Here is a 12,664-nt window from a genome sequence, read left to right on the forward strand (position 1 = left end):
TGGGCTGGCGCAAGTTTCATTGCTATGACCGATGGTGGCGTCTAAGGGCGCACCAGGCGCTAATGCAGCATCTATACATGCTGCGATTGGGCGTCTCAGTTCTTGCACATTCGGACACACAGATGTACGCCAGGTAAGGGCTTTGTACCGGCATTGGCATATATACACAGGCGCGACTGCGGCAAAAGAGGCAATCGCGGCTGTGTGCGAATCAGGCCCATAAAGTGTCCTATGGCACCACGCCATGTACACAAAGGGTGGGGGGCACTGGGCCTGATTCAGAGCCGCTCGTTCGCTCCGAGCGATGTTCGCACATCTGCGCATGCGTATGGGTCATAATGCGCATGCGCCAACCAGTGAGTGCGGTCGGAAATCGTGTGCTCGCAAAATAGCGAATGCCTGCTAATTTGAGTGACAGGATGAGGCGTTTGTGGGTGGTAACAGGGAAAGGTGCTTGAAAACGGGGAGTGGAGATCCGAAAGCAGGCGTGCCAAACGGTCAAAACGGGCGTTTTAAGGGTGTGCATAATTAACAAAGCAGCGTCATCGACCACGTCACTTGGTTGTCTTTTAGCCTGAACTGCTCGCATGATTGCGGTAGGAAAATGCTACACAAGAATAGCGAGCAGTTCATACGCCTTTCGATGTACTCGATTAATCAAATAAATAGCGGAGATGACGTATGATGCGAGCGGCCAAGGGGCGTCTTTACAAAATAGCGAGCGCATGTTTCGGACGCTCGCTCAGACATAGAGGCGTCAACAGACTGCAAAGAGCGAGCGCTCAATTTAAATATCTGGCCCCTTTTTCTGAACGAGCGTCCGCAAATAGCGTCCGGCTCTGAATCAGGCCCACTATTCCTTGTCCTGCAAAGGCATCTGTGGCTTGTGCATGATGAAAATATTTGTGGCCTATTTTCTAGACTCTTTGGGGTATATTTACTAAGATGGGAGTTCTATTTAAGAAGTGATGTTGCCCATAGCAACCAATCAGATTCCAGGTATTATCTTCTAGAAGGTGCTAGACAAATGACAAGTAGAATCTGATCGGTTGCTATGGGCAACATCACTTCTTAAAGAGAACTCCCAGCTTAGTAAATTTACCCCTTTGTATGTGTATGGTACCTCCCATATATAGGGTATCACAGACCATTTAGTTGTTGTTATTGTTAATGTGGACTATTTTACAAAGTTTTCAATAAACCTTTGCAAAAGAAAATTATGGCTGGTGCTTAAGAGCAGGTAGACTCAGAGCCGGCCCTAGGCATAGGCATTCTAAGCAATTGCCTAGGAGCAACTTGAATGCCTAGGGGCATTCGGCTCTGCTGCTCCCCCGCCCCCCACTGCAACGATCGGACCTCAGCTCCGATCGGGCAGTGCAGCCTGTCAGGTGACTCTGTGGTCACGGTGAGGGCCGACCAGACCATTGCATGCACCCCCCACGGTCACAAAAGCGCCAACTCCCCCCACGATCACAACACCCCCAGCCGCGGGTACAACCCCTGCGCGATCACAACAGCCCACCCACCCCCGCGCGTGCCTGCCGCTGCTACCACAACAGCCCTCCCCCCGCTATCACAACAGCCCCCCGCGGGTACCCCCCCCTCTCTATGATTACAACAGCCCCCACGTGGTCACCCCCTCCCGCGATTACAAAAGCCCCGCCCACGATCATAAAAGCGCCTCCCCACATGATCACAGGAGCACCCTGACCAATGATCACAGCTGCACGGACCTGCAGGTAGGTGCTGATGCTAGAACCCCAGTGCAGTGCAGTGCTTAGTTGATTGAACATGTATATTTATATATATACAGGTGTAATATATATATATATATATATATATATATATATGTGTGTGTGTGTGTGTGTGTGTGTGTGTGTGTATACATATATATTCATAGTTGATTGAACATGTATATTTGTGTATATATATTGTGACACAGTCAGATTAGGAGGTCCCTCTCCTGGGTAGGGGACTCCTTCCTTACACACTAACACAGCAGCAGGGAAGCAGCACGCCAGTCTGGATGCGAGTACAAGCTGGTCGGCGCCAGTCTTTATTGTACAATGTCAGAAATAACATAAAGAAAACATAAACATAAATCCTAGCCCTGTCGGGGCACTAACTTCACAGGTAGTTCCCTCACTACCAGAACCTGGCAGGGCCTAATGCCCTCACCAGCAACAAAGGCACAGCACAACACTTACAGATAGGTTTTCAAGTGTCTCTGAGCAAACTCCCTGTCTGCTCTCCCAGGTGAGACACTCAGCCCTAAACACACTAGGCTTATATTGGCCACTCTCAGGTGGAAAACTAACAAGCCTGTTACCAGGCTGCGAGAACCAAAACCTGGAGTGGCCGTGGGTGGAGCCCTCCCTCTCCTCTCACCCACAACCCCCAGGTCCCAAACCGGCTTTTCAAACAGCCGAAACTCAAGCCTGCTACACTGCAGACTTTCTCCTGGGGGTTTAAAACACAAAAGACAGGAATCTGCCACAGAACACTTTTCCAGTGATCCTATCACATATCCCCCCCCTTTGTTTCAACCTGTGGGGCGGAACAACTGAAGCCCCCAAACAATGAACGCGTGACAACGCGTCAGCATTGGCCAGCTGGCTTCCTGGCCTGTGTTCCACTGAAAATTTAAAAGATTGTAACGCCAAGAACCATCTTGTAATTCTCGCATTGCTGTCCTTATTTTCAGACATCCACTTCAGAGGGGCATGGTCAGTGATCAATTTGAACTTTCTTCCGACCAAGTAGTACCTGAGAGCCTCTAACGCCCACTTTATGGCCAATGCCTCCTTCTCCACTGTGGCATAGTTTCTCTCATGTACATTCAACTTTCTGCTAAGATAGAAAATAGGGTGTTCCTCACCCTCCTTGTTCTGGGACAGGACCGCTCCTATACCTACTTCTGATGCATCGGTTTGTACTATGAATTCCCTTTCAAAATTAGGAGTCATCAGGACTGGTTGGGAACACAACGCTACTTTCAACTCCTGAAAAGCTTTCTCTGCCTCAGGACTCCATTCTACCATGACTTTTTGTTTGCCTTTGGTCAAGTCAGTCAGTGGGACTGCCATGGTGGCAAAGTTGGGTATAAACCTCCTGTAGTACCCCGTAATTCCCAAGAAGGCTCTCACCTGCTTCTTATTCAGAGGCCGTGGCCAGTTTTGTATGGCATCAACTTTATTGAGCTGAGGCTTTATCAGGCCTCTGCCAATGGTGTATCCCAGATATTTTACTTCCTCCATGCCTAGACAACACTTTTTTGGGTTGGCTGTCAAACCTGCCTTATAGATGGAGTCCAACACTGCTTGTACCCTGGGTAAGTGAGACTGCCAATCAGGACTATGAACGACCACGTCATCCAGATAAGCAGCCGCATACCGTCTATGGGGCCTTAGAATCCTGTCCATCATTCTTTTTAAGGTAGCAGGTGCCCCATGTAGCCCGAAGGGCAACATCTTGTACTGAAACAAGCCCTCTGGCGCTGAAAAAGCTGTCTTTTGTTTCGCGCTCTCAGTTAACGGTACTTGCCAATACCCTTTGGTTAGGTCAAGAGTGGTTAAATACCTTGCCGTCCCTAGTCTCTCAATCAGTTCATCCACTCTTGGCATCGGGTAGGCATCGAATTTTGAAACACTGTTCAACTTTCGGAAGTCATTGCAGAAAAGCACACTCCCGTCGGGCTTTGGAATCAACACAATGGGACTTGACCATTCACTATGTGATTCTTCAATAACCCCTAACTCTAGCATATTTTTAATTTCTTTCGACACCGATTCTCTTTGTGCTTCTGGTAACCTATAGGGCTTTAGATTAACTTTAACCCCTGGGTCAGTGATGATGTCATGTTTAATGACCGAGGTTTTCCCAGGTACGTCAGAGAACAGCACCCTATTTCTGATCAGAAACTCCTTGACCTCTTGTTGTTGAATTGCCGACAGGGTTTTTGCCACTGTCACTTCGGGAACTAAAGGCCCTGGATTTACTGGAGGGGCTCGGATGGCCGACAGTACCGTTCTATCTTTCCAGGGCTTTAACAGATTTATATGGTATATCTGTTCTGGCTTTCTTTTCCCCGGCTGGTAAACTTTGTAATTGACCTGCCCCACTCTTTCTAAGATTTCAAAGGGCCCTTGCCATTTAGCCAAAAGTTTATTTTCCACAGTAGGAACCAATACTAACACTCTGTCCCCAGGAGCAAAGCTGCGTAACCGACCATTGCGGTTGTATACCCTCTGCAGTGCCTGTTGAGCCTGTTCCAGGTGCTCTCTCACTATCGGCACTACCGCAGCAATTCTCTACTGCATTTGAGAAACATACTCAATCACCGTTTTGTAAGGACTAGACTGCCCCTCCCATGTCTCTTTGGCAATGTCTAGTAACCCCCTTGGGTGTCTCCCATACAACAAGTCGAAGGGTGAAAACCCGGTGGAGGACTGGGGAACTTCTCTTATGGCCAACAATAAATACGGCAATAAGTAATCCCAATCCCTACCATCCTTGTCGACCACTTTCCTAAGCATGTGTTTTAACGTCTTGTTAAACCTCTCGACCAGCCCATCGGTTTGGGGGTGATAAACCGAAGTTCTTAACTGTTCGATTTTGAACAGGCGGCATAACTCTTTCATGACTTTTGACATAAACGGTGTACCCTGGTCAGTTAGTATCTCCTTAGGTATACCCAGCCTGCTAAAGACATGAACTAGCTCTCTGGCAATGGTCTTGGTTGACGTATTGCGCAACGGGATCGCTTCCGGGTACCTGGTAGCGTAATCCATTATGACCAGAATATACTGGTGTCCCCTGGCAGACTTCATTAAGGGTCCAACCAAATCCATCGCTATTCTTTCAAATGGCACCTCTATAATAGGCAATGGAACTAGTGGACCCTTAAAATGTGGCCTGGGAGCATGATACTGACACTCAGGGCAGGATGCGCAAAAGTCAGATACCTCTTTATGCAGCCCGGGCCAGAAAAACCTCTGCATTATTCGCTCAGTGGTTTTCTCTACCCCTAGATGGCCTGCCGTTATATGACCATGGGCCAGATCCAACACTGTTCTTCTTTAGGCTTTGGGAACTATTAGTTGTTCCACAACATCTTCCCCTTTCTTAGTCACCTGATATAACAAATCCTGCCACATTGCCATGTGGGGATAGGACAAAGGACTATCAGGGTCTACAGGTTTACCATCAACTACTTTTACATTCTCCCTGGCTTTTACCAAAGTAGGGTCATTCAACTGCTCCACGGCAAAGACCTCTCTTCCGACCTCTAAATCAGGCAGACGATCACCTGGCCCAACAACACTTCCCACCTCAATGGGAGGCACATCAGTTGGCGGGCCACCGTCACGCTCCGCATTCTCTAGTTCGCCAATCATAGTAGAAAAAGGGAATAACTCTGACTCAGAAGAAACTCCCTCCTCCACTACATCGACAACCTTCTCAAATGGATCGGGATTGTTCACCTCTGGAACAAAACGGCTTTCCCACAACTTCCAGAAGTGAGTAAAGTCTCTCCCCAATATTGCATCGTACATCAGACCATGCACCAAACCCCCAGAAACTATAGCAGAACCACATGGTGTCTCGATGTTCACCTCGGCAGTAACATAATATCGAGTATCCCCATGTATGCAGGTCACACCAACAGTTTTCCCCTCACGCCGCAAGGGGTTCACCAGCTCAGCTTTTATAAGTGTCACCAAGCTACCAGAGTCTAACAGTGCGTCTACTCGGTTGCCATCTACAGTGAGTACACACATGTGCTTATCAGTCTCAGCCTGCCGGTCAGCCGTACAGGCTATCTGTGCAAAGAAAGACCCCCTGCAGTAGACATGAGCAGTATCACATTGCATAGGTTCAGTTGTAAGTGCACAATTAGCGGCAATATGGCCGAAGCCACCACATCGGAAACACTGAGTCATATTAATGTCTAGTCGTTTACGGGGCAAGAACCTTCCCGGCCTGGCAGGCCTGTCTCCAGGTTCTACACCCTTAGTCTTAGGTACATTCCACCGCCCAGCACCCTTCTCCCCTGGAACAGTCTTACCAGTGTCTGTGGGAGTTCGCCGGTGCGCCATCGGGGCTCGGTGGGGCATACTCATCAGCTCCTCAGCCGCCACGTACCTCTCCACCAGCTCGACCAACTGGTCCGCGGACTTAGGGTCTGCATGGCTCACCCACTTGCGCAGAGTCACAGGTAATGATCGCAGGTACCGGTCCATCACGACCCTTTCCACGATCTGTGGTCCCGTCAGCGTCTCGGCCTGTAGCCATTTTGAGGACAGATGGATGAGGTCATGCATCTGTGAACGTGGAGGCTTGTCCATATGGAACTCCCAGCGGTGGACCCGTTGGGCACGAACAAAGGTGGTGACTCCCAAGCGAGTTAGGATCTCCTGTTTCAGTTTTTTATAGTCCTTGGCATCAGCCAGGCATAAGTCGAAATATGCTTTTTGTGGCTCCCCAGACAAAAAAGGTGCCACCAGACTTGCCCACTGCTCCTTGGACCAACTCTCCCTTTCGGCCGTTCTTTCAAATGCGGTGAGATAGGCCTCCACATCATCGCCCGAAGTCATCTTTTGGAGGAAGTGACTGGCTCGTATGGAGTGAGTGGGGGTGGGAGGACCAGTAGTAACATCTCTGGGCCGGGCGACCAGGTGCTGTACCACCTCTTTTATTGCCTGGCAGGTTTCCTTGATGGCGACCTGTTGTTGCCTCTGTGCTGTCTCCAAGGCCAACAGTTGCACCCTGGTGGATTCCTGCTGAGCCCTGGTAGATTCCTGCTGAAGTTTGTTTGTCTCCTGCTGAGCTGCTGTAGCTTGGAGCAAGGCCTTAATAATGTCCTCCATTTTGTCCTGGGGTGTAGGTTGGAAGCTGAACCTTGCCTCTCTGAGCATTGGCTGACACCTCCTCTATGGGACTCCAAGGACACCGTGTTATTTCCACACTCACAAATTGGGTGTCTGTCCCTTTAATGTTTAAACGGAAAGTTTTCCTCTCGCTGCAACTTCAGTGTGTGTGGGTGCCCGCATTCTCCACCATATTGTGACACAGTCAGATTAGGAGGTCCCTCTCCTGGGTAGGAGACTCCTTCCTTACACACACACACAGCAGCAGGGAAGCAGCACACCAGTCTGGATGCGAGTACAAGCTGGTCGGCGCCAGTCTTTATTGTACAATGTCAGAAATAACATAAAGAAAACATAAACATAAATCCTAGCCCTGTCGGGGCACTAACTTCACAGGTAGTTCCCTCACTACCAGAACCTGGCAGGGCCTAATGCCCTCACCAGCAACAAAGGCACAGCACAACACTTACAGATAGGTTTTCAAGTGTCTCTGAGCAAACTCCCTGTCTGCTCTCCCAGGTGAGACACTCAGCCCTAAACACACTAGGCTTATATTGGCCACTCTCAGGTGGAAAACTAACAAGCCTGTTACCAGGCTGCGAGAACCAAAACCTGGAGTGGCCGTGGGTGGAGCCCTCCCTCTCCTCTCCCCCACATCCCCCAGGTCCCAAACCGGCTTTTCAAACAGCCGAAACTCAAGCCTGCTACACTGCAGACTTTCTCCTGGGGGGTTAAAACACAAAAGACAGGAATCTGGGACAAATGTACCTGCCACAGACCACTTTACCAGTGATCCTATCACAATATATATATATAGTTTGTGAGTATATATATATATGTATGTGTGTGTGTATATATATATATGTATTTGTATATCGAGTATATGATCCCAACAACAGCAGCATTGTACTGTATGGAGATGTGTCCCGCTGGGGACACATCTCTGATCTGCACTGAGAAGGAGCATCGGGTTCCCGGCGCCGGCCAGGGTTGAATGCGGCATCCCCCCCTTGATTCTGCCAAAGATGCTGGGGGTATATGTGGCACAGGGAGCATATGTGGAGCAGATGCTGTGGTTATTTTGGGGCACAAAGTGACATTTAGGGCAGAGGGGGGCATGATAGAAACACACTTCTGGAGGGTGGCAGATGCTGGGGGTATTTAGGGCATATAGGTGATAAATACCTGGCTGCAGAGGGGGCATGTCAGGGGGAACCTGGGGCCATGTGGGTCAGAAAGAATTTTGAGGGAAAATCTGGTGGCAAGGTGCAACATTCAATTGAAGGGGTGGGCATGTGAGAGAAGGTGTTCAGCTTTATGTAATTGATAGTCTAGACAGGGGTATATGTCCAAAGAGCTTTTTGCTTACCACCTCTACTCAGCCACTGTCTCACACATTCACTCACCAACCATTTCACCCACCATGTATACAACCACAGTTTAATCGGCCAGAGCCTCCATCTTCTGTGTGTCTCTATATGTAATGTCTCTATTGCCTGTATGTGTAAGTACTGTTTTTTATTTTTTGTTCTTGTCTGTGAGAATGTATTTTTTTTCTGTGGGTGTCTATGTATTTGTTTGTTTTTCATATTGGGGCAAATGTGTTTTTTTTTCCTATTGGTCCACTGTGTTTGGTTATTTTTTTCCTATGTGGGCTAATGTGTTTTATTTTTTCCTGTTGGGGGCCATTGTATTTTATTACTAAGGATTCTGTATGGTAATGGAACACTTTTGAAAAAGGAGTCCAAATTTATATTACTATTCCACCTAGAACAAGATTATTACTAACTGCACAACTATTTATATTGGCTATGCATGCCAAAATGTGATCTGAACATATAAATATAAGGGCTTATTCATTAAGGGGTACCAAAATCTTTTTCAGCTTACCAAAAAAAATTAAGCTTGGCTGGCCCTGCGACAGCCACGTCATACAGGTCTCTACATATAATATATTTGCTGGTGGGATTATCTGCTAGGGGCACCAGCCAAAATTTTGCCTGGGGCACCATGGCCGGCTCTGGGTGGACTTGTTATTGAACATACCTGTATTACTTCATCGTCTTCTTCTAAAAGGCCTTCCAGGATTTCGGTAGCCAGCTGAAACACAAAGGACCAGTCATTAGTCCCTGAAAAGACTATGGGTCATAAAGAATGGTATTATACTCAAATAACAAGGAAGAAGCCAGGTGCTGGAGAGTTAAACCTTCTTCAGACTCAATGTGGTTGTATGAGGGAGTCACCCTCACTGTAGTAAACAAAGAGATACAAAATGGCAACTACAGATTCCGAAGGAGACAAGTAAAAGCACTGAAATCAGTAACATAATGTAAAATATTTATTATAAAGCAAAAGCATTAAATTGTAGCAAAGTAACGGCTGTATTGTACAAAGGCTGTCTCTTCATTTACTATGGTGAGCGGGTGCTGCATATAGGGAAGACAGGTACCCCAATTTAATAGTGTTTTAGAAGGCGGCAAAGGTGGTTGCCATTAATGGTTCTATAGCGATGGTGACTAGTTAAGCCATTGATTGGGAACCACAGATGGCATACATTGGCAGCAGAGTTGGATGGCAGGCAAGGTGTGCGCACGTGCCTTTGCTGTGTGACAGAAAAACATCGATGGTAGAGCTGTTGATGGACAATCCTACGGTAGATCAAGGCATCCTAGACTCACCCAAGGGGGTCTGTGACCATGATTACCACGATGTAGACAGGCCTTTAGTGTGCTGCAGCCATGCCCCAATATGGACAGTGAAAATATTGGGAGTTATGAAATAGTAGTTGGTACTGTACTTAGGTTTTTATATAGAATTTAACAGACTGATATATATTATTAACAACAAAGCCACAAATAGTTATTTTTATGATGTCTACAAAAACAACAGGCAATAGCACTGGCCAATCCATTATATTTGTATCCCCTTTTCTCTGTTAATACTGTATTTACAATTCCAAACTATGCCAACTTTATGATATAGTGGTAGTTTAATATCCAGAGCCGGCAGGAAATCTGTCAGTAGATAAAACAGGAGGAAAAAAAAAAAGATGATGAATTCTGTCCATATCCTTTTTAATGCCAATATATAAATTAACAATGACTGTATGCAAACATTAATTGCTTCTTTTGAAGGCAATTCCCCAAGACATCATTAATTTATGTGAACTATGAAGAGCTAATCTTGACAGTATAAAGCCGTTGCAGAGATGAGCTATTAGTGATGTGGGTACCATGCATTTCAAAGACGGTATGTCATTTTACATTAATAAATCCACCAGGAATTTATTTTCCATATATATGCATGCTAAGCATTGTGGAAATGGCTTTCCTGCTGTTATATACGTGTATTTTTTTTTTTTTTTTTTCTAGTATGTTAGAATAAAAAGAGAAAACCAGACGTTCCTAAACTTAAAATAGTTTTGCAGGTTCTGTTTTATAAGCTTAGACATTAAATTAGACTGTAATCCTTTGGGGGTAGATGCTGCTTCCTAAATGACTCCAATTCCCTGTCAATACGTGTGTGTATTTTGTCCGTCCCTGTATTATCATTTTATAATTAGCCTTTTTATTGATAGTGTGGCAGAATGTTTTGCAGTGTTGTACCTTCAGGAATCTAGTTAGTAGACCGGCGGCAGGGATGCCGCTGGTCTAAATCCTGACGGGGGAAGTCTGACACAGGACTTAAGATACTGACGCCTATCTTAATCCAGATGCCGGGATCTTATACTATCTTATACTTACCCAACCCCTGTCGGGATACCGACCATTGAGATTGCGCTGTCGGTATTTTGACAGGAGACATCCCGACTGTCGGTATTACATACCGATTCCATATCTTCATTATACCGGGCCCAAGTGGATCATATATTTTCCGTAACACAAGCCCACGCTCTTACAGCTGGGCTAATTTATGCCTACTGAAGACAGGGAGAACATACACCATGCACAAGATAGCACCATGGCCTCAAAAAAGACAGAAAGATAGCAAATCTACAGGGGCCTATCCATTAGGCGACCTGAAAAACTGAACGACTAGCGTTCAGTCCTTCAGGTCGCCTAGGTGTGGTGCCCGCACTGAACGGTGTTCACTGAACGTCATTCAGCGCAGGAGACCGACCTCCTATCTGAGAACATGCCGAACCTGACGATCGTCGTCAGGTTGACGGGCATGTTCCACAGATAGTCGGCGTCGGCAAGGACCCAGCGTGCACGCGCATCGCTGGTCCTTGCCGGCTATCCATTAGACGGCTTTCTGAACGATGCGACCAAAACCTCCTGTACCAAATGTTGCTGTATAAACACCTACATACTTACATATACAATCATTACCAGTAAGGTATAGAACAAGGAGTTTTGGGGGTTCAAGACAATCGTACCAAAAAGCTGCCCTGTCATTGATAACTTAATGGTTACTGGTCAAGCAGATTTAAAGCACTAACATATCTCCTAACCATTCCAATTTCGTCAGGATAGTACAGATTTCAGGAGACTCTCCTGCTGCCCCCATGATCCCATGAGTTGGGCTGTATTCCATTGCCACAAACAGTGTTGATAGGTGCCTCCACTTTGAGGGGCATAAAAAATAAGTTTTTATGGTAAACACTGAGACCAGGGCGTGGTCACACTCACTTTAAAGCGGTCACAGCCCCGTGATGATTTTTGTATGGTTTTTTTCAGGGTGAGGAAGCCCCTGAGTTTGGAAATATTACAAAGGTGGAAGCGGTAAGATTGGGAGAGGGACTACATGTGGGGTGTGAAAGAGAGGGAAGTGTCAAGGATTAGACTTACAAGAAAGCATAAGGGAACAGAGGTGGAGGTGCTGCCAATAGAAAGGGAGGAGGGTGGCTGATAAGGGACCTTGGCCAGTTGAAAGTCAATGACTTGAATGATTTAGAGCGTTGGGTCATCCCATAGGAGAGGGCTGATCGGGAGCTGGTGACGCAGGAACGGATAGAAGGGTAGAGATCAGCGGGAAAGGTAGAGACAACCTAAGAGGTAACAGGCAATCTTATACACTTCAGGAGACACACGGACGGCCTTATAACCTTCAAAAGGGCCTCATTTTACCCTTAATCACAGTATTGAGTTAAACAACATCTTTTATCAAAGAAGAACAACTATCTCTAATAACAACATTAGAAGGCATTTCAAACAAGTGTTACAAGCTACATATACAAAAAAAAAAAGAAAAAGGAAACAAAAAGGACCCCTAGGGCGCACACGTGAACATACGAAGGGATGTGTGCGGCCCTAAGGTTGTTTATTTCTACCATCATTTGGTCTTGTTTTCATCATGCATTAACTTTCCATACGCAGTTTCCGTCTGGGAAATAATACATGGTCGTGGTTTGTTAAATGGAAATGTTAAAACAAGACTTAACATTTTTACTGGAAAATGCAGTGTTTAGGTTGGTGGAAAAAACGTATCAAGTCTGCAATCAAGGCCGATAGTGATTCTTAATGTAAATCTTTACCTGCTAATGGACTTCAAAAACCACTTAGAGAACATTAGCCGGCGGCTAAAACACAGCTGAACACAGTGCACCTCACTGCTTACACTTTACAAATGTATATTACACATCAGAGTTGAAGTTAATTGTGCTGATTTACTAAGACTTACTATGCAGATGTACTACCAATGCATCACATGGAGTTACATCATAAGACTAGAAGGAAAACGATCTTTTATAAATTCATAAAATGACTACGCTAAAAAAGAAATAGAAAATCTGTTTATAAAAAAAGTTAAAGAGATGAGTAAATCAAACAAAAAAGTTCCATATTATTAAGTTA

At 46.1% G+C, this 12,664-nt stretch overlaps 1 protein-coding gene across 1 annotated transcript in view; it reads right to left on the reverse strand.

Moving 5' to 3' along the window:
- The window catches only part of LOC148517493 (uncharacterized), a 715,840-nt gene that overhangs the window by 160,112 nt on the left and 543,064 nt on the right, over nucleotides 1-12,664 (reverse strand). The window contains exon 9 of the mRNA XM_088478666.1: nucleotides 8,916-8,969. Coding sequence (XP_088334792.1) covers nucleotides 8,916-8,969 — 54 coding nt within the window. The remainder of the gene's footprint in view (nucleotides 1-8,915; nucleotides 8,970-12,664) is intronic.

Source organism: Taudactylus pleione, unplaced genomic scaffold (assembly GCF_031769625.1).
Source record: "Taudactylus pleione unplaced genomic scaffold, aTauple2 ptg000216l, whole genome shotgun sequence".
In the NCBI taxonomy this organism is placed as follows: Eukaryota; Metazoa; Chordata; class Amphibia; order Anura; family Myobatrachidae; genus Taudactylus; species Taudactylus pleione.